Source organism: Papaver somniferum, chromosome 2 (assembly GCF_003573695.1).
Source record: "Papaver somniferum cultivar HN1 chromosome 2, ASM357369v1, whole genome shotgun sequence".
Taxonomy (NCBI): Eukaryota; Viridiplantae; Streptophyta; class Magnoliopsida; order Ranunculales; family Papaveraceae; genus Papaver; species Papaver somniferum.
This window is the reverse complement of record NC_039359.1, coordinates 99,744,445-99,770,364: the sequence shown is the minus strand read 5'-3', so window position 1 is coordinate 99,770,364 and position 25,920 is coordinate 99,744,445. Positions and strand designations below refer to the sequence as shown.

Sequence of the window (25,920 nt, the reverse complement as noted above, 5' to 3'; positions counted from 1 at the left end):
CTTTGGAAACCACCAGTCCTTCACCAGAGTCATCAACTGAGAATTCTACACTCATCTCTGAAGAACTCGACCACTCTACTACTCAACCTGACAGTGCGACTCCGGAACGAGATCCTGATCTTTAAGAGATAGCTTTGTCACCTCGTAATATAAGACCACCAGCTAAGTATGCAGACTATCATTGTTTTTTATCTTCTATTTTGTCATTTTATGAACCAAAAACATACATAGAAGCAGCAGCCACTCCACAATGGCAGGATTCAATGGATGATAAATTAGATGCACACCAAGAGGAAGGGACATGGGAAATTGTGGATCTTCCTCCTGGAAAATCAGTTGTTGGAAGCAGATTGGTTTACAAAGTTAAAACCAAGTCAGATGGTGATTTTGAACGATGTAAATCACGAATTATTGCAAAAGGATATACACAAGAGTATGGTGTTGATTATGAAGAAATATTTGCACTAGTAGCTAGAATGGTTACAGTTCGTACATTACTTGTTGTTGCTGCAGTACGACAATGGGGGCTTCATCAAATGGACGTGAAGAATGCTTTTCTTCATGATGAGTTACAAGAGGAGGTATACATGCAGCCTCCTTCTGGTCTACCTCATGGGCCAAATCAAGTATGTAAGCTTAGGCGTGCATTATATGGGCTCAAACAAGCACCTCGTGCTTGGTTTGAGAAGTTTAGCAATGCAATTATTCAGTATGGTGTTTCACAAATTTCCTATGATTCAGCTATGTTCGCCAGATCATCAGTAAATGGGATTGTCATTTTTCTCTTGTATGTTGACGACATTTTTATTACCGGCAGTGACACACAAGGTATTATTCATCTCAAGTCATATCTTAGCAACTGTTTTAAGATGAAATATCTTGGAACTCTAAGATATTTTCTTGGCACTGAAGTTGGCACGTCTTCCACTGGTTACTTCATATCAAAAGTAAAATATGCATCCAAGATTATACAACGTGCGGGATTGTCTGACAATAAGGTAATTGACATACCTCTTGAACTAAATGTGAAATATAGTCCCACTGATGGAACTTTGTTGCCCAATCCAACATTGTATCGTCAATTAGAAGGGAGTCTTAATTATCTCACCATTACAAGACCATACATAAGTCATGATGTTCACATAGTCAGTCAGTTTATGTCTGTTCCAAGGTCTACTCATTATGCAGCTGTTCTCAGAATTTTAAGATACATCAAGGGGTCTCTGTATCAAGGCATGTGTTTCTCATCCAAGTCTGATCTTACTCTTCGAGCATATTCTGATTTTGATTCGGCTGGGGATGTTACGAACAGAAGATCCATTACAGGATATTGTGTGTTTTTAGGGGATTCTTTGATTTCTTGGAGAAGTAAGAAGCAAAGTGTGGTTTCTCGTTCTAGTGCTGAAGCAGAGTATAGATCTCTTGCTCACACCACATCTGAACTCATTTGGTTACGGTGAATTCTTTGTGATATGGGAGTTCTAATTTCTGCTCCTACACTACTGCATTGCGATAACAAGGATGCTATTCAAATTACACACAATGATGTCTTCCATGAACGTACAAAAATATTGATATAGATTGTAATTTTACTCGTCATCATTTTAAGAAAGGTACAATCACTCTTCTGCATGTCAAATCAGAATTTCAAGTGGCTGATCTTTTCACCAAGACTCACTCTGCAGCTCGTCTTTGATTCTTAATTTCCAGACTCAAGATGTGTACTCCACCACCTTGAGTCCGGGGGGGGGGGGGGGGGGGTATTAAGATATGGTCAAGATATTATATATCTTGATGTTATTGTCTTGATATTTGGTTGTAACTGCATGTATATTTCTTGTTGTATATACCTTAGATATTGTTAGGTGTTTCTTTTATTTTCTTTATCTAGTTTTGCAAAAGTTGTACAAATCAGGCCATTGCCTATCAATGAGTACACAGAGAATTATTCTCACAACTACATTAGAATATCTATGCTCATGTTTATCATAATCATTCTAAAATGAAAAGATATACTTCATCATCATCAATCACAAAAATTTGCTGGTAATAATTATGGGTACCTTCCAGTTAAACTATCTCTACTTTCTCTCTGCCATAGGCTTCACAATCTCTATTCAAGTTATAGCTCAATAATTATTAGACTCATATTGTTCACCGGGGAATTACAAAGACAATAGCCCGTTTGAGAAAGATCTCCATGAGACTCTGGCTCTGCTTTCATCCAAGATCAAACCCAATAAAATATTATATAATAACAGTATATGTCAAACTTAGATTAAGTTTATGGTATGTTACTACGTAAAGGAGGCCTTACAGATGAAGATTGTAAACATTGTGTTGATATTTCTACTAGAGATGCCACTCAATGTTGTCCAAATGGGAAAGAATATATTGTATGGTATACAAATTGTATGTTAAGATACTCAAACAAATCAATCTTCTCTGTCATGTAACTGGAGCCAACTATATATCTGTCAACCACAAGCTATAGAGTAAACACTGTATTTAATAAGTTAATAAACGAATTAACGAATAACCTTGTAGCAATAGTTGCATCTAATGGAACTGGTGCTTCTTCTAGTATAAATTTTGCAAAGGGAGATGTAAATTATACAGGTCTAAATTTTCAAGAGCTAGTTCAATGTACTCCAGATCTGTCAGGAAGTGACTGTAATAGATGTTTATCAAGTGCACTTGATGGTCGTCGTTATACGAATATGTTTCTGACACTAAGTCGGGGAGTTCTTAAACCCAGTTTTTATGTGAGGTTTGAGAATTCTATTACAACGGATAACGGTAAGCATATTTATATTTTCATATTTAAGTTTTATTCAACAGACTCAAAGTCCATGTCTTGAAGTTATTTAATTGGTTAGGGAATTTAACAACATGGGCAAAGCTAAGAGGTCTTTACTGTTTGGAACCGAATTCCATCAAATACAAGTGAGGTTGGAAATAAGCCAGGTGTGAGTCATATGGAGCCTGCCGCCGCTTACAACCCTACGCCATACCCGTACCAAAATGCAATGAGACTTTCCTCGAGTACCTCTTCCCTCCCTCCCTCAATTCCCTCCTCCCTCCCGGGAAGCGGCACCAAAATTTGATAGGCTTTCGGGATTGCCTATATGTAATAACCAAAATCGCGCGGTGTCTACAATGTAGACAGAGGCAAGTACGGGTCGTTCCCATGAGGAGCGGTGGAAATACCAATAATCAATATTCTTAATCAATTAACAATGACATTTTTGGATTTTTGAAAGAATAATAACGAAGAAATAAACTAAACTAATAAAATGAATTCAATGGAAAAGTCGGTAACCATGGTTTCATGGTATCCACTACTATCTCTATTCAAATCCTAAAACGAAACATAATTATGAATATATGTTTATTTTTCGTTCTATCAACATCACCTATTATATGTAATAGCGTCGCAAATATCATTGGGACACCCTAAGCGTGGCACATCAAAAGACTAAACCCAAGCATGCACCATCAAATTGCGTTAGCGAGAAAGTTATACGAAACTAAAATATTGATTCACAAATATTATCTGGCTTTTCTAAGCATAACCCATCAAAGACATTGACCCATCTGCATCACAACTATCTTTGTTAGAAAGCCTCAATATTGAAATTGCTGAACAGACCAAAGCTAATGAATTTTTTTGCCGAGCTTAGTAAAAGCCATGATTATATTGCTCAACTTGCTGAACAAACTGATTTATAGATTGCTCAACTAACACAGTCGGTAAAAGATTTTGGTCTTACCGAGGAGACAAGTTCTAATTTTTCTAATACTCTTGATATTTATGATGAAACTGCTTTAACTAATGAATCAATGTGTATGGATAATGATAATGAACTTGATAGTTGTGATCATAGGAATAGAGACATTTTCATACCAAGTGAAGGTGGTGTATTTAGTCCAACTCCTGATCGTGATAATGATCACTCGCCTATTCAAAAGGATGAGTTTAGGATTGAGTACACCATTCTTTTAGGCGGTGTGACATATCAGTGCTATAACAATGATGCTTATGAAGAATGTGTTAATTCAGAGGAAATTGTGGTTAAGTCTAACGACTTAGAGACATTACACTCTATCTATAAGGTCACTTCTAATCATCTTTATTGTGATATTCCTATTGATTCCTTGGTTGATGATGATTATGATGATGATTTAGTACAGGTTCGCAAACCTAGTGGAGAATTTAATACACCTAGAATTGTTAGCACAACTTTTCGGAAGATTCCTAATTTAAGATTAGAACTGCGTGCTTCTCCAGTATTACTAGATTATTTCGCATCTCGTGACTTCTCTTTGCCTGTGCATGACTCTCAGATTGTTTCAGCTCCTATCTCTAGAGATCCCTTTGAATCGGTAATTTTTGATCAAAATCATACATCCTTTGCAAAACCTAGGTTTGGGGGTCACTCTTTCCTTTGATAATCTCTATATCTTTATGTGGCTTCAGCGAGGATTTGAGGTTGTCATCGGTTATATATATTGTGCTATGGGTTGATCCCCAAATATTTAGGTTGTTGATATATGGTAAATCTTATTTGTATATTCCAGTAGGTACATCTATGTTCTTGTTTCATTTTTATTTGTTTACTTTTAGCATTTTAGGATTTCTCATCATAATTTTTACGTTGGATGACTCAATTACATTGAGGACAGTGTAATGTTTAAGTGCGGGGGAGTGGCATTTTCGTTAGGAATTTTCATTAAAAAATTGCATGATGACCAGCTGTAGAGCGGGTCTTAAAAAAAAATGACCAGCTGTTTAGCGAGTCTACAATAAAAAAAAATGATCAGCTGTTTAGCGGGTCTCTCTGTCTAGCTGTTTAGCAGACATCTCTATCCATTGTTTAGTGGATCCGTCTAGATGTTTAGCAGACATTTCTAAACCACTGTTTAGTGGTTTGTCTTGCTGTTTAGCAGACTTCTCTAAACCACTGTTTAGTGGTTCCGTCTTGATGTTTAGCGGACATCACTCTTTATCCAGCTGTTTAGCGGATATATTGTTTGTTTTGCTCGGAACTAGCAAAATATAAGTGTGGGGGTGTTGATACGCACATAAATACTATATTTTATACCAATATTTATATTAGGTAGGACTCGATATTTTAACTAATAATATTATTTTAATGCTTTTGTAGAAAGTACAAGTGAGTTTGATCACAAAAAGAAGACATAGCTAAATGGCAGCCGAAAAAGCATTTGTGACTCAAAGTAGCAATATCACAGTTCACACGGCACCAAAAGGAGACTGAGCAAAACTTGGGGCAACGGAATGGTTTCATTTGCCAAACACATCCACTACACAAGAGGAAGCTCAGGGTGGCATTTGCTTTCGAAGATCAGGTAGATAAAGGCGCTGGTGGTGTTTATGTGTTTGAATGGGCAGTGGCCTGAGCTGGATTATTCACTGGAGTTCATTGTGTGTCGATGGAGCAAACAAAAGAGCTGTTGTTGTCGAGATGAATGATCTCCAGTGGTTTTGGCTGAAATCAAATGGTGGTTGTATGATGAGACCTGCAGGCGTGAATATTGGCTCATCTGGTGGTGATTTCATCTGCATATCTCAAATGGAGTTATGGTTCAGTCAACTCAGGGTGAAGAGATGAGAAAAACAAAGATGATAGTGCTGACGGGATTGAGTATGGTCAGATGGTCCGAATAGAAGGTGGCGCTGGTGATGTTTCATTCATTAACAGCGGCATCAAATCTTTACAAGTTCGATGGCCGTGTTGTTGGAGCAAAGCAAGGTCGTTATGTGGACTGAAAATCAAGAAGGATGGAATCAGCTGCCGTTGCATGCAGTGGTAAGTAGAGGGTCAGAAAGCGAGAAGTGTTTCTGTGATTTGAGTTGGTGCAATGGCTTGAACCGTAGTCGATATACGAGCACTGCTGTAAAGGGTTAGTCGACCTGCAATTGCTGTGAAGGTACAGATGATGGTATCGAACTGGAGTGGTGGTTGCTTATACAGAATATGGGAGTTTGATGTGGTTCGAGAAAGTGAATGATGGGTCTGTATTGGGAGTTCTGACTGCCAAATCTGCTGGTGGTGTTGATCCATGGTTGTGAACAAGGTTGGATCGCTAGCCATGAATGATGTGGTGAGAAGTCTCGGCTTTTCATGCTGGTTTTACAACAAAGGTTCTTAGTTTGGGAAAACAAGGAATAAAGAGGAATTGATTGGCAGCGAGCAAATAATGGAGACGTGTTGACTTATTGGAACTGAATGTAAATGATGTTCACTGCAGCAATGAAATTGAAGTTCTCGACGGCGTTATTTCGGTGGTGGCTGAGAGAGGACCAGAGAATGGATAGAGGTGATGTGGCCGGATTCGGGAAAGGAAAATTTCTTGTTTGGTCCTAAGCCCATAAGGTTATTTATAGTAGGGTTCAACCGGAAATTATTTTTATCTGGAGGTCTAAAATTAATTGAAAACATTGAAATGACCATAATACCCTCTACTACCAAACGTGTGCGTGTCTACACCCTTATTATATTGAGTACATATCCGCTGCACTGCTTACAAATTTGAGTACACATAGCTTATATACTTATAAATTCGAGTACATATCTTCTGCACTGTTAACTATCAAAATCAACGGCAAGAAGCTTCACTCTCTTAACTGGTTTTTCGTCCAAGTTTTACAAACCCAATCTTTGAATATTCGACCAATGTTTCCATGTTTATCTCAAGTTCTAAATCAAGCTTTATCTGGAGTTGCCCGTATGTAGCATTTAAGAATCCTTTATATTAACTTGTCTTCTCTTCACTGCCTTCTCTTGGCAGCAAAACGACTTCAAAATCAAACCAAACTCTCCAAAATTGAATACCCAATCTTTATTTCCTTCTCAGCTTCGAGATCCCAGCCTGATCTCCCTTGATCTTCATTCCAATCAATGACAGACAACAACTCTTTCCCAACTGGTTTCTCGGTATTAATCTCTCACTCTGTCTTGTTGTTCTGAGCTTCTGGATCACGCCTTTCCTCCTCAAAAACGACCACAAGAACCGTGACTAGATGCTGGTCGACTTTGTTGGACAACGGTGAACTCTTGGCAGCAGCTCTTCGTATTTTGGTTGTAGACTGAGATGAAATGAGCGGAACTGGTCGAGTGTATTAGGACCTAGCTTTGTTGTTGCTGTGTATAAGATTGTCCCTTATCACAGCAGGTGGCTACCCCGATTAATAAGTGTGACTGCCTTGGCTTCAAATCCATTAGCACCTAGCGTAGCCAAAATGATGAATTATGCCTCTTCTCCTCTTCTTTCATGTAACATGACTCCAAAATGTCTGCAAAATAAAACAAACGTAATATACAAAAATACAAGAGAAATAACTAAGAAAAGCATAAAAAATTGACATTCAAAAGATGTATTTAAGGCACTTATCACCCATTATCAATGAAAACTCTTAAGACGTGTAGGCGTTTAGCAAACCATACCAACTAACGAAGAGTAATAATCCTGCAAAATGTTTTCCAGTCTATAAATGATGTACTCAATTTCTTGACAGTACATCTGCACTCAATTTATTCGGTCCTTTCTTTTTCGAAGGCAACAAATAACTATTTCTTGACAGTACTTATACACCCAATTTATTGACAGTATACCTACACTCAGTTCATGTTTTACATCTACAAAAATCATCCTTGAATAAACTCAATTCATACTGTATAATCCAAAAAAAAAATCGTTCTCGAACCAACACATAAACTGCTTAATAAGCCAATTCCATTACCAACCCAAAAAGATCATATAACCAATGGATAATGCTAAGAAACAAAATTCTTCCTTTCACACCATGACAGTGATTGCGTTACAAAACACAACTAATTCTATCTAAACCTATGTGTAATGCTAAGAAAGGCAAGTCTTCGTTTCACAACTATCAGTACGTATTGGATGCACTCATATTTTCAGTGGATTTTAAACATAATAACACGGATTTAATGTTAAGAAAAATATGTACAGGATCCTATAAATGTCCCCATAATGAACAATACTTCACTTAGTCCAACTTGGGTAATTATAGAGTGAATATACTTAAAAATTGAAACTAAAATTGTTATGGGTTGTCCAGCGGATAGACGACGGTGCTGGTATACTAAGAGAAAAAGGTATAGCAAGGAGATAAACTGTTTTATTAGTTTTTTTTTTTTTGGTATTCCTCTATGCGAAAAAAGAAACTTAAACAAGAGTCTTACGTAGTTGTGTTGATAAGGTGTACCAATCTCTGCTTGTAAAAATGACTTTATGCAACCATATCAACTAGCACGTCTTGTTGAGCCCCCTGCTAAGTGACCAACTGAGATGATCAAAAAATGTATAAAAACTCCAAGCGGATTACTTGGTTATGCTTAGTGCAGAATAATAGTTATGGAGCAAAAAACCAGCAGCTATTGTAATGTTCTATGAAGTGTAGACTGTGATTTTTACAGAGTGCAACATTTATACACTGATTTCTCGTCAGTGTAGCGTATATAAACTGAATTTTCAGCAGTGCAGCATATACGCACTGCCAAATTATACCAAATGAAGCTGCAAAAACCTTCTACAATACTTATCTGGGAATAATACAGTACATTCATTATGGACTCCAGCAAACTCACTAAAAATGCATGAGAATGCAATACATGCATTACACACTCTCATCAAAACACACTAAAAATGCATGAGAATGCAGTACATACATTATGCACACCCATTAAAACACACTTCATACTAAACAAGATTACATAAACAAGAATATCGAAACACTTACATGTTTGCATTATATCGTCCCAAGAACTTCACCGGAGTTTGATCCTTCATAGAAAGGACGCAACCATCAAGAAATTCAGGAAATCCCGTTATACGCCACGGCCACCACGATCCATTCCTACGCCTAACCCGAACTAAACTACCAACAGACAAACAGTGGCAAAACTTTGAATAAAACAAAATCAAATGAACTAAAAAATCAACTGCATGTAAAGAAAAAGTGACGAATCCATGAATATAGACGAATTAAAGCACATATTCAGTACTACACATACGTACTAATGGATCAACCCAAAAACAAAAAAACAGTTTGTGTCAGTATTCCACATAATGATATAACTAAGAATAAAAACACTATGGATGAAACAACAACAAATGATATAACTAAGAATAAAACACAATCAAAAGCAGTTCGTATCAGTATGACACATATGTACTGCTGATTCATGAACTAAAAAACAAACCCCATGTAATGAATCTATCAAAAAAACATAATCGAGAGTCTTATTTTAGTATGAAAGATATGTACTTATGGATCAAACCACAACAAGTGATAAAACTAAGAATAAAACAAAATCAAAAGAAGTTCAAATTAGTATGCAACATATGTACTTCCGGATAATACCCGTGAAACAACAAACAAACATGATTTTGAGAAAATAAAGAAACGAAAATAACAAGATAATCAAATTGAAAGTTCAAATAAGCTAAAAAAAAACATAATCTAACCCAAAAAGATCGAATAATTACGATCAAGATGCATAAAAACAGTACGTCATATACGAACTGATGGTTAATAAACAACCAAAACTGAAACCAAACCTATAGATACATAGTAAACACGGAAAAATAGTACGTCATACACGTACTGATGGTTAATACACAAAATCAAACTGAAACTAAACCAAAAGACAACAAAAACAAAACTAAAAATATCAGATTTAGTAACGAAATGAACATAAAACATGATTTTATAACTAGATCTGAACTATTTTCATCAAAAACCACCAGTACATCATATACGTACTGATGATTAATATACAAAATCAAACTAAAAACAAATCAAAGACTAACAAAATGAAAATGAAATATCAGATCTAATTAAGCATGAAGACCGGAAAACATAATCAAACATCAACTAATTAATGATTAAATCAACTTACCAGAAGCTCCATATAAACAGAATCGATCTTGGATTCGTGAATCGATCAAGACCTTATAAAAATATTCATCACCAGAACTTTTCATGATACACAAACGAGAGAAGATGAAGAAAATGAATTGGATTTCATCAAAATCCAGTAGCAGCAGTGAGAGGAAATAGAAAAGAAAAAACAAATCTGGAAAACATAATCAATCCCTTGTTTATATATTTATTGCACTAAAGGTTAATTTGGGTATTATAAATATGTACACCAATAGTCTCGCACGTGTCTAGGATCTGGGAATAAAATTTTGGGTCCAATTTTTTTCTTCTCTAAAACTATGGACCTCTAGTTACTGGGCTTTAGTGGGTGGACCTGCCATTAACTAAGACTACCATAATAGTACCTATTGGTAATTCCTACTTCGGGAAATGGCTGGAACTTGGAAACATGAGGTAGTAATGGACCGGGATGGACTGGGCCTAGGCAATTCTATTAGGTCTTGGTCGGATTTCTATAACAGCAGCTGTTATATAAACAAAATGGGACAGAGAGAGGAGGAGGCCGGCTGTAGAGCCGGGAAGAAGAGAAAGAACAGTGGTCGGCGAGTGAGCCGCAATCAGAAGAACTAAAAAGAAGCTGCGGCTTCGGAGCCTGGAGAGATAAACAAAAGGAGGAGCGTCTATAGAGACACATAAAAAGGATTTCGGTTTGAAGTTTCATTTTCAATTTCGTTTCTGATTAGCTTGTGATTTTGTTTATTTTGTTTATGGCTTTTGAGAAAGCCATGCTTCACTAGATTTCTTGTAACTAGGATGTTTATGGTTGAAACTACTTGGGGTATTAGGCTATTTGAATTGATTAATTGAGAAAAAAAACCATTATGATTTGAATAGATTAATCTTTGAATGAAAAATTAGTTGTTCCTTCACCGGTTTTAAAACCTTTGTGCGTAATTGATGGTTCCACAAATATGTTTGTTCTTATTATTTGATAATCTATGCTTGGGTTAATGTCTTTGATGGGTTATGCTTAGAAAAGCCAGATAATATTTGTGAATCAATATTTTAGTTTCGTATAACTTTCTCGCTAACGCAATTTTATGGTGCATGCTTGGGTTTAGTCTTTTGATGTGCCATGCTTAGGGTGTCCCAGTGATATTTGCGACGCTATTACATATAATAGGTGATGTTGATAGAACGAAAAATAAACATATATTCATAATTATGTTTTGTTTCAGGATTTTAATAGAGATAGTAGTGGATACCATGAAACCCTGGTTACCGACTTTTCCATTGAATTCATTTTATTAGTTTAGTTTATTTCTTTGTTATTATTCTTTCAAAAATCCAAAAACGTCATTGTTAATTTATTAAGAATATTGATTATTGGTATTTCCACCGCTCCTCGTGGGAACGACCCGTACTTGCCTTTGTTTACATTGTAGATACCGTGCGATTGCGGTTATTACATATAGGCAATCCCGAAAGCCTATCACTTTTTCATAAATGAAACGGATGAATTGCTCAATCACTCAACATAAGTGAATTTCCATTAAAAATCCCTATCTCTCTTTTCAATTCTTCATCACCAGCAGAAATTTGCCCAATCACTCGGTATTATAATTGTTATTATTATTATAATTAAGTAAATAACACTATTATGCCTTAATCCTAATCACTTGATATTAATCCAATAGTAAATCAGTATCGGACGTAACTATTATCAAGTGAATATCAAGTTGTTGTATTGTCTCGACTATTGTCCATAGACGATCACACTTGGTATTGAACTTATAGGTAGGAACATATTGATTGTGGTGTATTTGGACACCCTCTTCATTTCACAAATGGATAATGCATCGAAGAAAGGGCGTGCTCAGGTCTAACTACTGGACCAGAGGAGGCAGAATGCATTGCTGCTAAGGAGGCTATTTTGTGGGCTTTAAAACTTAAAGAAACACAAAACATACTCTTTGTTGGTGATTGCAGGAACGTTATCGAGTCTTTTACTTTTTCGAAAATATATTAGGTTGGAGAGCTAAGAAAAATATGAATGTCAGTCATATTATGGTTGTTTTACAAACAGTTTTTCAGTGCGTCTTGGCAGGAAACATATCAATATGATTGATATCCTTACCAGAAGTATTAGGAAAGAGTCAGTAGTTTATTTTGAAATTCGTAATCTGTCACTTGATAACACAAAGAGCTTATTTGCTCAACTTTGTACTACGCACTGCCCAAAGTTTAGTTAAGGCAATATATGTTTTTTAACATAAAAAAAAAAAAATTATTTCTCTCACCTCATTAATTTACCTATTGAATTTTTTTTTCTACAACAGGGACTTGCTAAAATTCAAAACTTAAAAGAATGATGCCCAACTGGGTTACACGGACGCTCCATTTCTTGAGCCGTGTCGGAGTCCGAATTGCGTCGGACACAGGATGCGCGTGGGACGCTGACACGACGCGTGTCCGACGCATCAATTTGCGCGTCATGTGCGCGTCTGGTTTGGACGCACCGACGACGCGTGTCCGACGCAAGTATTAAGATATGGTCAAGATATTATATATCTTGACATTATTGTCTTGATATTTGGTTGTAATTGCATATATATTTCTTGTTGTATATACCTTAGATATTGTTAGGTGTATCTTTTATTTGTCTTATCTAGTTGTGAAAATTTGTATAAATCAGGCCATTACCTATTAATGAATACACAGAGAATTATTCTCATAACTACATTAGAATATCTATGCTCATGTTTATCATAATCATTCTAAAATGAAAAGATATACTTCATCATCATCAATCACAAAAATTTGCTGGTAATAATTATGGGTACCTTCCAGTTAAACTATCTCTACTTTCTCTCTGCCAGAGGCTTCACAATCGCTATTCAAGTTATAGATCAATACTTATTAGACTCATATTGTTCGCCGGGGAATTACAAAGACAATAGCCCGTTTGAGAAAAATCACCATGAGACTCTGGCTCTGCTTTCATCCAACATCAAACTCAATAAAACATTATATAATAACAGTATAGGTCAAAGCTTAGATAGAGTTTATGGTATGTTACTTCGTAAAGGAGGCCTTACAGATGAAGATTGTAAATATTGTGCTGATATTTCTACTAGAGATGCCACTCAATGTTGTCCAAATGGGAAAGAATATATCGTATGGTATACAAATTGTATGTTAAGATACTCAAACAGATCAATCTTCTCTGTCATGGAACTGGAGACAACTACATATCTTCCAACCACAAGCTATAGAGTAAACACTGTATTTAATGAGTTAATAAACAAATTTACGAATAACCTTGTACCAATAGTTGCATCTAATGGCACTGGTGCTTCTTCTAGTATAAAGTTTGCAAAGGGAGATGTAAATTATACAGGTTTAAATTTTCAAGAGATAGTTCAATGTACTCCATATCTGTCAGGAAGTGACTGTAATAGATGCTTATCAAGTGCACTTAATGGTCGTCGTTATCCGAATATGTTTCTCACACTAAGTCGGGGAGTTCTTAAACCCAGTTGTTATGCGAGGTTTGAGAATTCTATTACAACGGTTAACGGTAAGCATATTTCTATTTTCATATTTAAGTTTTATTCAATAGACTCAAAGTCCATGTCTTGAAGTTATTTAATTGGTTAAAGATTTTAACAACATGAGCTAAGCTAAGAGGTCTTTACTGTTTGGAACCGTATTCCATCAAATACAAGTGAGGTTGGAAATAAGCCAGGCGTGAGTCATATGCAGCATGCCGCCGCTTACAACTCTACGCCATACCCGTAAAAAAAGCAATGAGCCTTTCCTCGAGTCCCTCCTCCCTCCTTTTCTAAAATCTTTCAAAAAAAAAACGAAACACTTTTTCATAAATGAAACGGATGAATTGCTCAATCACTCAACATAAGTGAATTTCCATCAAAAATTCATATCTCTCTTTTCAATTCTTCATCACCAGCAGAAATTTTCCCAATCACTCGGCATTATAATTGTTATTATTATTATAATTAAGTAAATAACACTATTATGCGTTAATCCTAATCACTTGATATTAATCCAATAGTAAATCGGTATCGGATGTAACTATTATCAAGTGAATATCAAGTTGTTGTATTGTCTCGACTATTGTCCATAGACGACCACACTTGGTATTGGACTTATAGGTTGGAACAGATTGGTTGTGGTGTATTTGGACACTCTCGTCATTTCACAAATGGAGAATGCATCGAAGCAAGGGCGTGCTCAGGTCTAACTACTGGACCAGAGGAGGCAGAATGCATTGATGCTAAGGAGGCTGTTTTGTGGGATTTAAAACTTAAAGAAACACAAAATATTATCTTTGTTGGTGATTGCAGGAACGTTATGGAGTCTTTTACTTCTTTCTAAAATACATTAGGTTGGAGAGCTAAGAAAAGTATGAATGTCAGTCATTTTATGGTTGTTTTACAAATAGTTTTTCAGTGTGACTTGGAAGGCAACATATCGATATGATTGATATCCTTACCAAAAGTATTAAGAAAGAGTCAGTAGTTTATTTTGATACTCGTAATGTCACTTGATAACACAAAGATCTTTTTTGCTCAACTTTGTACTAGGCAGTGCCCAAAGTATAGTTAAGGCAATATATGTTTTTTAACAACAAAAAAAAAAATTTGTTTCTCTCACCTCACTAATTTTACCTATTGAATTATTTTTCTACAACAGGGACTTGCTAAAAGTCAAAACTTAAAAGAAGGATGCCCAACTGGGTTGCACGGACGCTCCATTTCTTGAGTTGTGTCCGCGTCCGACTTGCGTCGGACACGGGATGTGTGTGGGACGCTGACACGACGCGTGTCCATCGCATCAATTTGCGCGTCCTGTGCGCGTCTGGTTTGGACGCACCAACGACGCGTGTCCGACGCAAGTATTAAGATATTGTCTTGATATTATATATCTTGACATTATTGTCTTGATATTTGGTTGTAACTGCATGTATATTTCTTGTTGCATATACCTTAGATATTGTTAGGTGTTTCTTTTATTTTCCTTATCTACTTGTGTAAAGTTGTATAAATCATGCCATTTCTTATCAATGAATACACAGAGAACTATTCTTAAAACTACATTAGAATATCTATGCTCATGTTTATCATAATCATTCTAAAATGAAAAGATATACTTCATCATTATCAATCACAAAAATTTGCTGGTAATAATTATGGGTACCTTCCAGTTAAACTATCCCTACTTTGTCTCTGTCATAGGCTTCATAATCTATATTCAAGTTATAGATCAATACTTATTAGACTCATATTGTTCACCGGGGAATTACAAAGCCAATTGCCTGTTTGAGAAAAATCTCCATGAGACTATGGCTCTGCTTTCATCCAACATCAAACCCAATAAAACATTATATAATAACAGTATAGGTCAAAGCTTAGATAGAGTTTATAGTATGTTACTTCTTAAAGGAGGCTTTACAGATGAAGATTGTAAACATTGTGCTGATATTTCTACTAGAGATGCCACTCAATGTTGTCCAAATGGGAAAGAATATATTGTATGGTATACAAATTGTATGTTATACAAATTGTATGTTAAGATACTCAAACAGATCAATCTTCTCTGTCATGGAACTGGAGCCAACTATATATCTTCCAACCACAAGCTATAGAGTAAACACTGTATTTTATGAGTTAATAAACGAGTTAACGAATAAAATTGTAGCAATAGTTGCATCTAATGGCACTGGTTCTTCTTATAGTATAAGGTTTGCAAAGGGAGATGTAAATTATACAGGTCTAAATTTTCAAGAGCTAGTTCAATGTACTCCAGATCTGTCAGGAAGTGACTGTAATAGATGCTTATCAAGTGCACTTGATGGTCGTCATTATCCGAATATGTTTCAGACACTAAGTCAGGGAGTTCTTAAACCCAGTTGTTATGCGAGGTTTGAGAATTCTATTACAACATGATAACGGTAATTATATTTCTATTTTCATATTTAAGTTTTATTCAACAGACTCAAAGTCCATGTCTTGAAGTTATTTAATTGGTTAGAGATTTTAACAACATGATCTAAGCTAAGAGGTCTTTACTGTTTGGAATCAAATTCCATCAAATGCAAGTGAGGTTGGAAATAATCCAGGCATGAGTCATATGGATCCTGCCGCCGCTTACAACCCTATGCCATACCCGTACTAAAAAGCAATGAGCCTTTCCTCGAGTCCCTCCTCCCTCCCTCTCTAAAATATTTCAAAAATCCCTAACACTTTTTCATAAATGAAACGGATGAATTGCTCAATCACTCAACATAATTGAATTTCCATCAAAAATCCGTATCTCTGTTTTCAATTCTTCATCACCAGCAGAAATTTGCCCAATCACTTGGCATTATAATTGTTATTATTATTATAATTAAGTAAATAACACTATTATGCGTTAATCCGAATCACTTGATATTAATCCAATAGCAAATCGGTATCGGACGTAATTATTATCAAGTGAATATCAAGTTGTTGTATTGTCTCGACTATTGTCCATATGGTGTATTTGGACACCCTCGTCATTTCACAAATGGAGAATGCATCGAAGCAAGGGCGTGCTCAGGTCTAACTACTGGACCAGAGGAGGTAGAATGCATTGCTGCTAATGAGGCTATTTTGTGGGCTTTAAAACTTAAAGAAACACAAAACATCCTCTTTGTTGGTGATTGCAGAAACGTTATAGAGTCTTTTACTTCTTTCGAAAATACATTAGGTTGGAGAGCTGTGAAAAGTATGAATGTCAGTCATTTTATGGTTGTTTTACAAACAGTTTTTCAGTGTGTCTTGGCAGGCAACATATCGGTATTATTGATATCCTTACCAAAAGTATTAGGAAAGAGTCGGTAGTTTATTTTGATACTCGTAATCTATCACTTGATAACACAAAGAGATTCTTTGCTCAACTTTGTACTAGGCACTGCCCAAAGTTTAGTTAAGGCAGTATATGTTTTTTAACATCAAAAAAAAAAAAAATTGTTTCTCTCACCTCACTAATTTTACCTATTGAATTTTTTTTTCTACAACAGGGACTTGCTAAAAGTCAAAACTTAAAAGAAGGATACCCAACTGGGTTGCACCGACGCTCCATTTCTTGAGCCGTGTCTGCGTCCGACTTCCGTCGGACACGAGATGCGCGTGGGAAGCTGACACGACTCATGTCCGACGCATCAATTTGCGCGTCATGTGCGCGTCTGGTTTGGACGCACCGACGATGCGTGTCCGACGCATTTGTTTCTTCATTTTCATTTAAACTTCTTCCTTTATTTTACTATTATTAACCAAATGAAGAAAGACAAACATCTAGATCAATAATTTAGGTTTTTATTAGGGTTTTGTAATTGGAAATGACATCATGTATACCCTTAGTTGGGCATGTGTTATTCTAATAGTGCATTTTGATTGTACCATGTGTTTAATAGTGATTGATTATTTGACCTTCTCCGTGTATAAATAAACGATATCTTCTTTTCTTTTGATATTTATACACATGTAGCACCATTTTCTAATTTTTATGATCGAAATATTTGACTTTTCTGGATAAATACATGATTATATATATAAATAAAACAAAACTAGTCATAAAAACCCAAGGTGACCAAAGTTGTGGTACAAAAACCCCACTCAAATGTTGGGATTCATTAAAACTCCACCTTAAACTAAATTGATACAAAACCTCCAAATTTTAAAAAATTGAGACAAAAACCCCAAATTTTAAAATTGGTTTCATCAATTTTTATGATGAAACCAAAAATTGGTTTCGTCAAACTCTACGAGGTTTCATCAAATTTTATGTTGAAACCAAATTTTGATTTCATCAAAAATTTTGGGATTTTTGTGTTACTTTTGTTTTTTTGTGGTTTTTGTGTTACTTTTGTTTTGGCGTGTTTTTTGTGGATGGATAGTGACACTTTCGGGTTATAACTCGTGGACCGTAAATAAAATATGTATATACGTGTCTGCGTCCTAGTTTTTGAGAATTTCATAGTGTCCGCGCGTCCCAGATGCCCAAGAAAGAAAACTCAAGCCTAAACCCACACCAGAACTAACAAATCCTAGTATTGTACTTCTTCTTGGCGGGGGTCTTTCCAGGCCAGCTTAGCCCGCTGCTTGTCAGATTTTGGAGACCTGTGCTCATCAACATTGTGTCCCAACAATGTTCACCTCATTTTCTTTCCCTCCATGAGAGACACAACGCCAAGCAGGTTAGAAAAGCTCATAACGCCATCTCTTCAACATCTGCTTCAAAATCAGGTTCCTCTTCCTCCCTAGAACTTCACCAGACACCAGCTGTAGAATTTGAATGAGGTATGTAATTCTTATCATTCATTTATACTTGCAGAATTGAGTTCAGCTTTGATGGAGTATGCAAAACAACAAATTTAGGGTCTAAGGTTCATGTTTGTATTTGGGAATTTGATTTGCAGAAACAGCACTTTAAATTTCAGATTTGGGATGATCATCTATGTGTTTGTTAAATGGCCTGATTGATTTAATTATCGATATCTGTCGCTTATGTTAGTGCCTGCGCGAATGATTAAGCTTTAGTATCACTTACATGGTGCAGGTTTTCATTCTTTCATATTTTGTATATTGACCTATTCCGTTTTCTTGTAAACTTAGATAAGCTAGTTGCTTCTTTTTCACTTAATACTTCAGGATCCACTAAATTTCATGTCCATACTTCTTTTGATCATTTCGTTGTTTTGACATTCAAGATTATCCAATGCTGTTTAGGAACTAGGAATATGAATCAAAGAGGCTGAGGTTCCGTCAAGAAAACGAACTCAAGTATTTTTACCACATGTTTTGGCCTTAATGAACAATCAGTAATTCAAGACATCTGTTAGGTGAGAGTGTTTTTGCAAGTCAAATCATTGGTCCACCATCGCTGTCCATCATTTGAAATGTTGAATTTTCAACTTATCTGAATTTGACTTGCCTTTTATAATCATTCTAATGTTGAATCTTCAAAGGAGTAATCATTCTAAAATGAAAAAATATACTTCATCATTATCAATCACTCTGCAAGGAATAATTATGGGTAACTTCTGGTTAAACTATCTCTACTTTCTTTCTGTCATAAATTTCACAATCTCTGTTCAAGTTACAGCTCAATACTTATTAGACTCATATTGTTCACCGTGTAATTACGAAGACAATAGCCCGTTTGAGAGAAATCTCCATGAGACACTAGCTCTGCTTTCATCTAACATCAAACCCAATAAGACATTCTACAATAACAGTATAGGTCAAAGCTTAGACAGAGTTTATGGTATGTTACTCTGTACAGGAGGTCTTACAGATGAAGATTGTAAAGGTTGTGCTGATATTTCAACTAGAGACGCCACTCAATATTGTCCAAACGGTAAAGAATATATTGCATGGTATAATGATTGTATGTTAAGATACTCGAACAGATCAATCTTCTCTGTCATGGAACTGGAGCCAACTATATATCTTCCAACCACAAGCTATAGAGTAAACACTGGATTTAATGAGTTAATAAACGAATTAACGAATAACCTTGTAGCAAGAGCTTCATCTAATGGCACTGGCAATTCTTCTAGTATAAAGTTTGCAAAGGGAGATGTAAATTATACAGGTTTAAAATTTCAAGGGTTAGTTCAATGTACTCCAGATCTATTAGGAAGTGACTGTAATAGATGCTTATCAAGTGCACTTGCTGGTCGTCGTTATCCGAATATGTTTCTGACACTAGGTCGGGGAGTTCTTAAACCCAGTTGTTACGTGAGGTTTGAGAATTCAATTACAACTGATAACTGTAAGCATATTTCTATTTTCATATTTAAGTTTTTATTCAACAGATTCAAAGTCCATGTCTTGAAGTTATTTAATTGGTTAGAGATTTTAACAACATGAGCTAAGCTAAGAGGTGATTACTGCGTGCAGGGATAGACAAGCCTGTTTTTATTGTAGTCCCAATTGTTTCACTAGTTGCAGTTATACTCATCTTGGTCATCATCATTTACTTCTGCAAACGGAAATGGAGAATAAAGGAGAAATTTTATGGCAAGTATCTAACATATTATCTACTTCAGTTCAGCTTAGCTAAGATACATGAAAAACAAAATATTCTCTCTAAGTATTGCATTATTCTTGGTGTAAAAGTATAAAACATGGATAGATTTTGTGTCTTCTGGTGATGCAAATAATCTCTGTTGCATAGTTTCAACTACGCAAAACTTTCATCCTTTCTCAGTTGTTTCTATTGTTTTGATTTCAAAACAAATTGCAGCAAAGACAGTGGATGGTACTTTGGCAGCATTTACATACCGAGAGTTACAGACTTCGACGAATGACTTTGCGCAGAAGTTGGGTGGTGGTGGTTTTGGTTCTGTCTTCAAAGGGGTTTTACCAGACTCAAGTGACATAGCTGTAAAGAAACTTGAAGGTGTCAGTCAAGGTGACAAGCAATTTCGTTCAGAGGTGAGCACTATCGGTATAATTCAGCATGTAAATCTTGTTCGCTTACGTGGGTTTTGCTCTGAAGGAGCAAGAAAGTTAGTGGTTTATGATTTCATGCCAAATGGATCTTTGGATTCTCACCTTTTCCATCAGAAGAGTGCTGAGGTTTTAGATTGGAAGACTAGATATCAAATAGCACTAGGAACTGCAAGAGGATTGGCTTATCTCCATGAAAAATGCAGGGATTGTATCATACATTGTGATATTAAGCCTGAAAATATCCTTTTGGATGCTGATTACTGTCCTAAAGTTGCAGATTTCGGTCTGGCAAAACTTTTCGGTCGAGGATTCAGTCAGGTTCTAACCACCATGAGGGGAACTAGAGGCTACCTTGCACCAGAATGGATTTCAGGAGTGGCCATAACTCCGAAAGTTGATGTCTACAGCTATGGTAAGATGCTGTTTGAAATTATCTCGGGGAAGAGGAACACAGGCCATTTCAGTAATGATGATAAGATTAGCTATTTTCCTGCTTGGGCAGCAACCAAAATTAACGAAGGCGAAGATATCATTTGCCTAGTGGATAACAGGTTGGAAGGTAATGCTGATCCTCTAGAGCTGACTAGGGCTTGTAGAGTTGCTTGCTGGTGCATTCAAGATGATGAAACTCATAGGCCTTCCATGGGTCAGGTAGTTCAGATACTTGAAGGGATTTTGGAGGTGAACCGGCCTCCTATTCCAAAGTCACTTCACTTGCTTGTGGGAAACCAGGATAATATGTTTTCTTTCTTAGATTCCTCAAATGACAGTTCAGAAGCACGAGTCTACACGACATCATCAATGTCATATTGATTATTACATATTTTTTGATATTGGTGTAAGTTGATCCGTAAATGTATACGACTAAATTAATGAACAATCAATAGCGTAAGTGACACATTAGCCTTCTAATGAAGTTACTTAAGACGTAGTCTGGACTACAATGAGGTGGTGGAGATCTTGAGGATTTAAGATGTGAAGATTGGGCGGTTTTCTTTTACTAACTTTTGGGAACATTCTATTTCTAAGCAAATTATACTGAAAACTCAAGCTACTTCCCGTTTATCTAACTCTTGTTGCATCTTCCCTAGTCCTGATTCCAGAATCCCATGTTCCCCGCTGTCTACCAAAAACTAAATCCCCCTTTTTAAAAAGATATTTTGGATGAATAGAAAGGTCTTTTGGAAGCTGCCAAAAATCAAACAAGATTAGAAACATGTCCCCCACAAATATTAACATTATATTCATTGTGATCAGTACTTGTAAATTTGTTATATGATCTTACTCAAAATTTAAGTATGAGAAACAGGATCTTTCTCCAAGTGCCCAACCCGGAGAAAATTCTTGGTACCACGGTTAATGTGGCTACCCCGTTCGGTTCGACTGCTCTCAGCAAACTTGATACTATTCAAATGCAATCCCTTTGTTTTCTCGTCTTCGGTCCATTCGGATCCGTAGTAATATTCTTCGTTGAATGTGGCTGCATCTTTTGATGGAGGCAAAAGCATACTACCCCATTGAGGAAAATGTACTAGTGCCACAGGAAGTGTGCAAGCTACTGTCATGATCCCCATGAGTGTTATGCCTGTGGAAGTTGTGTATTTTGATCTTGTGAAAAACAAGTATTGAGTTAACACCGAACCAAAATTGCCTCCTGCGCCAATTAGACCAGAAATCACACCTAAAGATCGCCGAGAAATGAATGGAATTATACCAAATATAGCTCCACATGCAGTTTGAACACATAAGGAGAACAAGATCAGAGCCAAGACTGCAACTGGAAGTGAATTGGAAAGGCCTAGCCAAATGCAGAATAAACCTCCCATTGTCTGGAGGATCCATAGGTTCCATAATCGAGCCCTCATTCCATATCTACGTGCACCCAAGTCCGAGAGGTAACCACCAAATGGGCGAGAAACAATGTTTGCCATGCCTAATGCAGCTATCATACCAGCTACATGGAGATTAAGATCGAACTTATCGTAGAAGTATTCGGCGATAATATTATCGGTGGTTAGTTCTACACCCAGGGAAAATCCATAAAGAAGGACAAAGATCCATGTCCTATAGTTCTTAACAGCATACCACACAACCTAATGAACCAATCAAAAATTGATTAAGACAACTAACAAAAATCTAATCATAGATTGTACAAAGATCAACTGAATCTAGTAAACTGACCTTGGAGAGGTTGTCCTTGCCGACATCACCCTTCTTTTGTAAGCAACTCAAGTTTCCATCAGGCAGATCTTGGCCAAGTATCAAAATTGAAAGCCCTGCAATGATATGCATCCAGCCAGGGATGAAGAATGCAATACGCCAAGCCGTGAAGGAAGTTGAACCAAATTTCTTAATCAACACGTATAGCAAAGGCATTAAGAGTTGAGTTGCACCACCTCCCACATTTCCCCATCCGGCTGACATACCATTCACTAAGCCAACGACATTAACATTGAACATAGTACTCATCCAGTAATGACTTGAAACGAATGTAGCCAGCGAAAACCCTATCATGAATCGGCAAGCAACATATCCACCAGGAGACGAAACCGAAGCCATGCAAAACACAGCCGGTGCAGAAAGCATCATAAAAAATGCACAACCATATCTTGGTCCTAACAAGTCACAAACAGCTCCCATGATAAGCTTAGAAAATACACTACCAGATACAGAAGCAATACTTGCATTACTTACATCGGTTTTGTTCAAATCTAGATTATCGCGTATAATCGGAACAAGAGGAGCAGCAGCGAATGTTGATACAAAACAAGTGAATAAAGAAATCCAAGAAAGATGAAAGGTTCTCATATGTGGATTTGCAAAGGAGAATAGTTTCACGACTTTGGCTTTATGTTCAGAGTTTACGGGTAGATCGAATTTCGCCCTTCTTTGGATCAATGATGTAGCTTGTTGAGAGTGAGGTGAGACTGTATAGCCGAAGGACTGCTTACTAGCAATGCCATTGTCGTTGTCATTACTGATCAACCGATTGTCCATGGTTATTTCTGATGTGGAACTCCCTGCTTTATGGTCATCCGCCATTAACAATGAAATCAAAGATGAGTTGAGATTAATTTTGGTGGTTTTTTTATTTAATTTGTACTGCTTAGTGCTTTTTGAGTGGCATTGAGAAGATGAGATCATGGGAATTTTAACACGCTCGGGATTGTGCATGCCAGAAAGAGTGCTTTAAGATTCGGCAACATTCCTTGATAATAGTAGTAATTTATATTTCTGAGTTAACGTGAAATAAACTCGCAAAAAGATGTGCAATGTTCATGGCTCTCCTAGAAAACGACCAAAAAGAAAATTGTGCAACCACGGAAGAAAAATTAATCAGAGCTTTGATGTGTCACTTCTGTTTTCTTACTGTACACTAGTATTTTAAAATGTTCAAAAACCAGATAAAAAATCACGTGTGAGCAAAACAAAAAAACATCAACACAAATAGCCTTTTTTTTCTTATTGGTAAAAAATTTGGTACTAACAAGTTTTGAACTCAGATAAATTAGCACGCCCCAAAATGAATCGTCCCATGATGGGCCTCACTTCGTTAGGAACCAAATTCCATCAATACAAGTGAGGTTGGAATTAAAGAACGATTTTTTGGGCATCACTGTTTTTTTGTGGGGAGCATGATTTATTTAGGCCACCTTCCTATAATTATAAGAAGTGTCCTAAAAGGTGGAGATGACTAGTTTACCCTTTAACCTAATTAAAATTATAACTAATCTACAACTTCTTCTTCCTCTATTCAACAATTTTTCTTCTTCTCTTCTTCATTAATTTATGATCATCTAAACCTGATCATATACAAATCTAATCAAAATCATCAAATTTTCATCGTCGTCGATTCATTGAATTTTCATCGTCGATTAACCAATCTTTTGTAACCTAACCCGTCCATAAGTATTTTCCCACAAACCCATTACTTCTAATTCGTTTTTGATTGAAAATTTGAGCAGTAGTTATCGAAATAGGTTGAACATGGAGGTTACAGTAGTAAGTTCGGTTAGGGTAATTTTGAAAAAGCCCCTAGTTTTACAACCGAACCTTTAAAGATGAAGAACACGAAGAACACTTCGGCTAAGAATGTTCTTTTGTTCCTAATCGAAATTATAGGAACCGAAACAATCCCTAAATAGTCCAAATAATTTTCCTACCGTCGGTCGGGAAAATTAAATGTTGTCGCCCCAATAAAAGATAATAGATCCATATCTTTTAGACGACTCCTCGATCATCGCCTGATAATCCATGGGAGTGGACGCCAAACCACAAACATCATTCCTTTTATCATAATATTCTTATATGTCGACCACACTCAACATTTTATATCGCCAAAAATAGCAGACACCAATAACCACACACGCCGTTAAACTGTTACACTGAAATATTTAAACCCCATAGAGGCACCCCAACTTTCCTACCCATGACTTGGGAGAGACCAAGCCAGGCCTATCAAACTACAAACGAAAATATAATGGCAAGTAAGGTGCACTGTATATCTCTAGCACTCAAAAAATAGTATAACAGACATGTCACAACCCCACCCACTGCTACAAATATATTCCTACCAATAGGATCCTATTATCACTGGCCAATCGGTAATCTTGTAGGTATTAAATCCATCTTACATCGTGAATTAAATATCCATTTAGATGTGTACAGTTCGTATAGAAAATGAACTTCAACAGTGTCTACCAAATATCGCACAATGGTCAAAGATAACATCATTTAGGCAAGCGTAATCAAATACAAAGTTATTGGCTACCAACACCTATGTATACCAGCATAGTTAATGGGAAACACTTATGTACACCAGTATCTAAATACACTAGAAGTAACTAAGTCTAGCTTTTTAGCTCAACCGATCCGGGATCCAGCATGATTGAAACATCACCAACATGTTGATTAGTACACAGCAAAAATAATACATCAAAAGTTGCGACTAAAACTCCTAATTTTAAATCCTTCTTCTTTCTCTTTTAGCAGGGAAGCTAGGGTTCCATAAAACTTTTAGGACTTGCTAGACTAGACAAAAAAGAGCATAAGAGTTAGAAAACCTACCTGTTTTGCAGCGGAATCCCCATCTAGTATCAATCTTCCGCATCAAACAATCTTCCTTCTTCTTGCAACTGTCTCTTTCACATAGCTAGGGTTCCCAAAAACGACAGCTATTTTTATTTTAAGCTTAAAGAATAAAAACGAAAACCCTAGTCTTTATTTTGTGTCCAAAAAAAATATATGCGTTTCTTTCCAAGTCTAATACTATACAAAATCACCATTTTGCTAAATTATGGATCTAGCTGCTAAGGAGATGGGATGAATAAGCCCAAAAATAGATTTACTACTTATTTACGCCTATTTATGGTCAGGGGTTCGCTTACAACCCTATGCCATACCCCAATACCAAAAAGCAATGAGCCTTTCCTTGAATCCCTCCCTCTCTAAAATCTTTCAAAAAACCCTAACACTTTT

General features: G+C 36.3%; 5 protein-coding genes across 6 annotated transcripts; 4 read left to right on the top strand and 1 right to left on the bottom strand.

Annotated features, from left to right (window-relative positions):
* The first annotated feature begins 263 nt into the window (after positions 1-263).
* Positions 264-1,460, top strand: LOC113351678 (uncharacterized mitochondrial protein AtMg00810-like). Its single transcript, XM_026595621.1, has one exon. It carries the CDS (start codon positions 264-266, stop codon positions 1,458-1,460), a length of 1,197 nt encoding a protein of 398 aa, XP_026451406.1.
* An 11,312-nt stretch (positions 1,461-12,772) lies between these two features.
* LOC113351677 (cysteine-rich receptor-like protein kinase 10) lies at positions 12,773-14,335 on the top strand. Its single transcript, XM_026595620.1, has 2 exons — positions 12,773-13,488; positions 14,113-14,335. The coding sequence occupies exons 1-2, from the start codon at positions 12,773-12,775 to the stop codon at positions 14,333-14,335; spliced, it is 939 nt and encodes a 312-aa protein (XP_026451405.1).
* A 967-nt stretch (positions 14,336-15,302) lies between these two features.
* On the top strand, positions 15,303-15,906 carry LOC113351676 (cysteine-rich receptor-like protein kinase 10). The gene is made up of 2 exons (XM_026595619.1): positions 15,303-15,507; positions 15,659-15,906. Exons 1-2 carry the CDS (start codon positions 15,303-15,305, stop codon positions 15,904-15,906), a joined length of 453 nt encoding a protein of 150 aa, XP_026451404.1.
* A 2,162-nt stretch (positions 15,907-18,068) lies between these two features.
* On the top strand, positions 18,069-21,354 carry LOC113348558 (G-type lectin S-receptor-like serine/threonine-protein kinase At2g19130). Of its 2 annotated transcripts, none has more exons than XM_026592378.1 (4): positions 18,069-18,228; positions 18,317-19,759; positions 19,888-20,007; positions 20,234-21,354. In XM_026592378.1, exons 2-4 carry the CDS (start codon positions 18,934-18,936, stop codon positions 21,253-21,255), a joined length of 1,968 nt encoding a protein of 655 aa, XP_026448163.1. In that variant the 5' UTR covers positions 18,069-18,228; positions 18,317-18,933; the 3' UTR covers positions 21,256-21,354. The 2 variants fall into 2 exon arrangements, with proteins under 2 accessions (XP_026448163.1, XP_026448164.1); XM_026592379.1 differs by having other exon boundaries at positions 18,069-18,282; positions 18,712-19,759.
* A 314-nt stretch (positions 21,355-21,668) lies between these two features.
* On the bottom strand, positions 21,669-25,637 carry LOC113348556 (high-affinity nitrate transporter 2.1-like). The gene is made up of 3 exons (XM_026592376.1): positions 25,510-25,637; positions 22,624-23,462; positions 21,669-22,535 (listed from the first exon to the last, which is right to left on the bottom strand). The coding sequence occupies exons 1-3, from the start codon at positions 25,550-25,552 to the stop codon at positions 21,735-21,737; spliced, it is 1,683 nt and encodes a 560-aa protein (XP_026448161.1). The 5' UTR covers positions 25,553-25,637; the 3' UTR covers positions 21,669-21,734.
* Between the last annotated feature and the right edge of the window lie 283 nt (positions 25,638-25,920).

What these genes read in the sequence shown, in the direction of transcription:
- LOC113348556 (XM_026592376.1), bottom strand. Translation starts at nt 25,552, where the DNA reads ATGCGGAAGATTGATACTAGATGGGGATTCCGCTGCAAAACAG. An exon ending in GGGATTCCGCTGCAAAACAG is followed by an intron (nt 23,463 to 25,509) that starts GTAGGTTTTCTA and finishes ACCATAAAGCAG; the next exon opens with GGAGTTCCACATCAGAAATA. An exon ending in GCAAGGACAACCTCTCCAAG is followed by an intron (nt 22,536 to 22,623) that starts GTCAGTTTACTA and finishes TTGGTTCATTAG; the next exon opens with GTTGTGTGGTATGCTGTTAA.
- LOC113351676 (XM_026595619.1), top strand. Translation starts at nt 15,303, where the DNA reads ATGGCTCTGCTTTCATCCAACATCAAACCCAATAAAACATTATATAAT. An exon ending in TATTGTATGGTATACAAATT is followed by an intron (nt 15,508 to 15,658) that starts GTATGTTATACA and finishes ATAAAATTGTAG; the next exon opens with CAATAGTTGCATCTAATGGC.
- LOC113348558 (XM_026592378.1), top strand. Translation starts at nt 18,934, where the DNA reads ATGTTGAATCTTCAAAGGAGTAATCATTCTAAAATGAAAAAATATACT. An exon ending in TTCAATTACAACTGATAACT is followed by an intron (nt 19,760 to 19,887) that starts GTAAGCATATTT and finishes TACTGCGTGCAG; the next exon opens with GGATAGACAAGCCTGTTTTT. An exon ending in AATAAAGGAGAAATTTTATG is followed by an intron (nt 20,008 to 20,233) that starts GCAAGTATCTAA and finishes AACAAATTGCAG; the next exon opens with CAAAGACAGTGGATGGTACT.
- LOC113351677 (XM_026595620.1), top strand. Translation starts at nt 12,773, where the DNA reads ATGGGTACCTTCCAGTTAAACTATCTCTACTTTCTCTCTGCCAGAGGC. An exon ending in AAACCCAGTTGTTATGCGAG is followed by an intron (nt 13,489 to 14,112) that starts GTTTGAGAATTC and finishes TTGGACTTATAG; the next exon opens with GTTGGAACAGATTGGTTGTG.
- LOC113351678 (XM_026595621.1), top strand. Translation starts at nt 264, where the DNA reads ATGGATGATAAATTAGATGCACACCAAGAGGAAGGGACATGGGAAATT.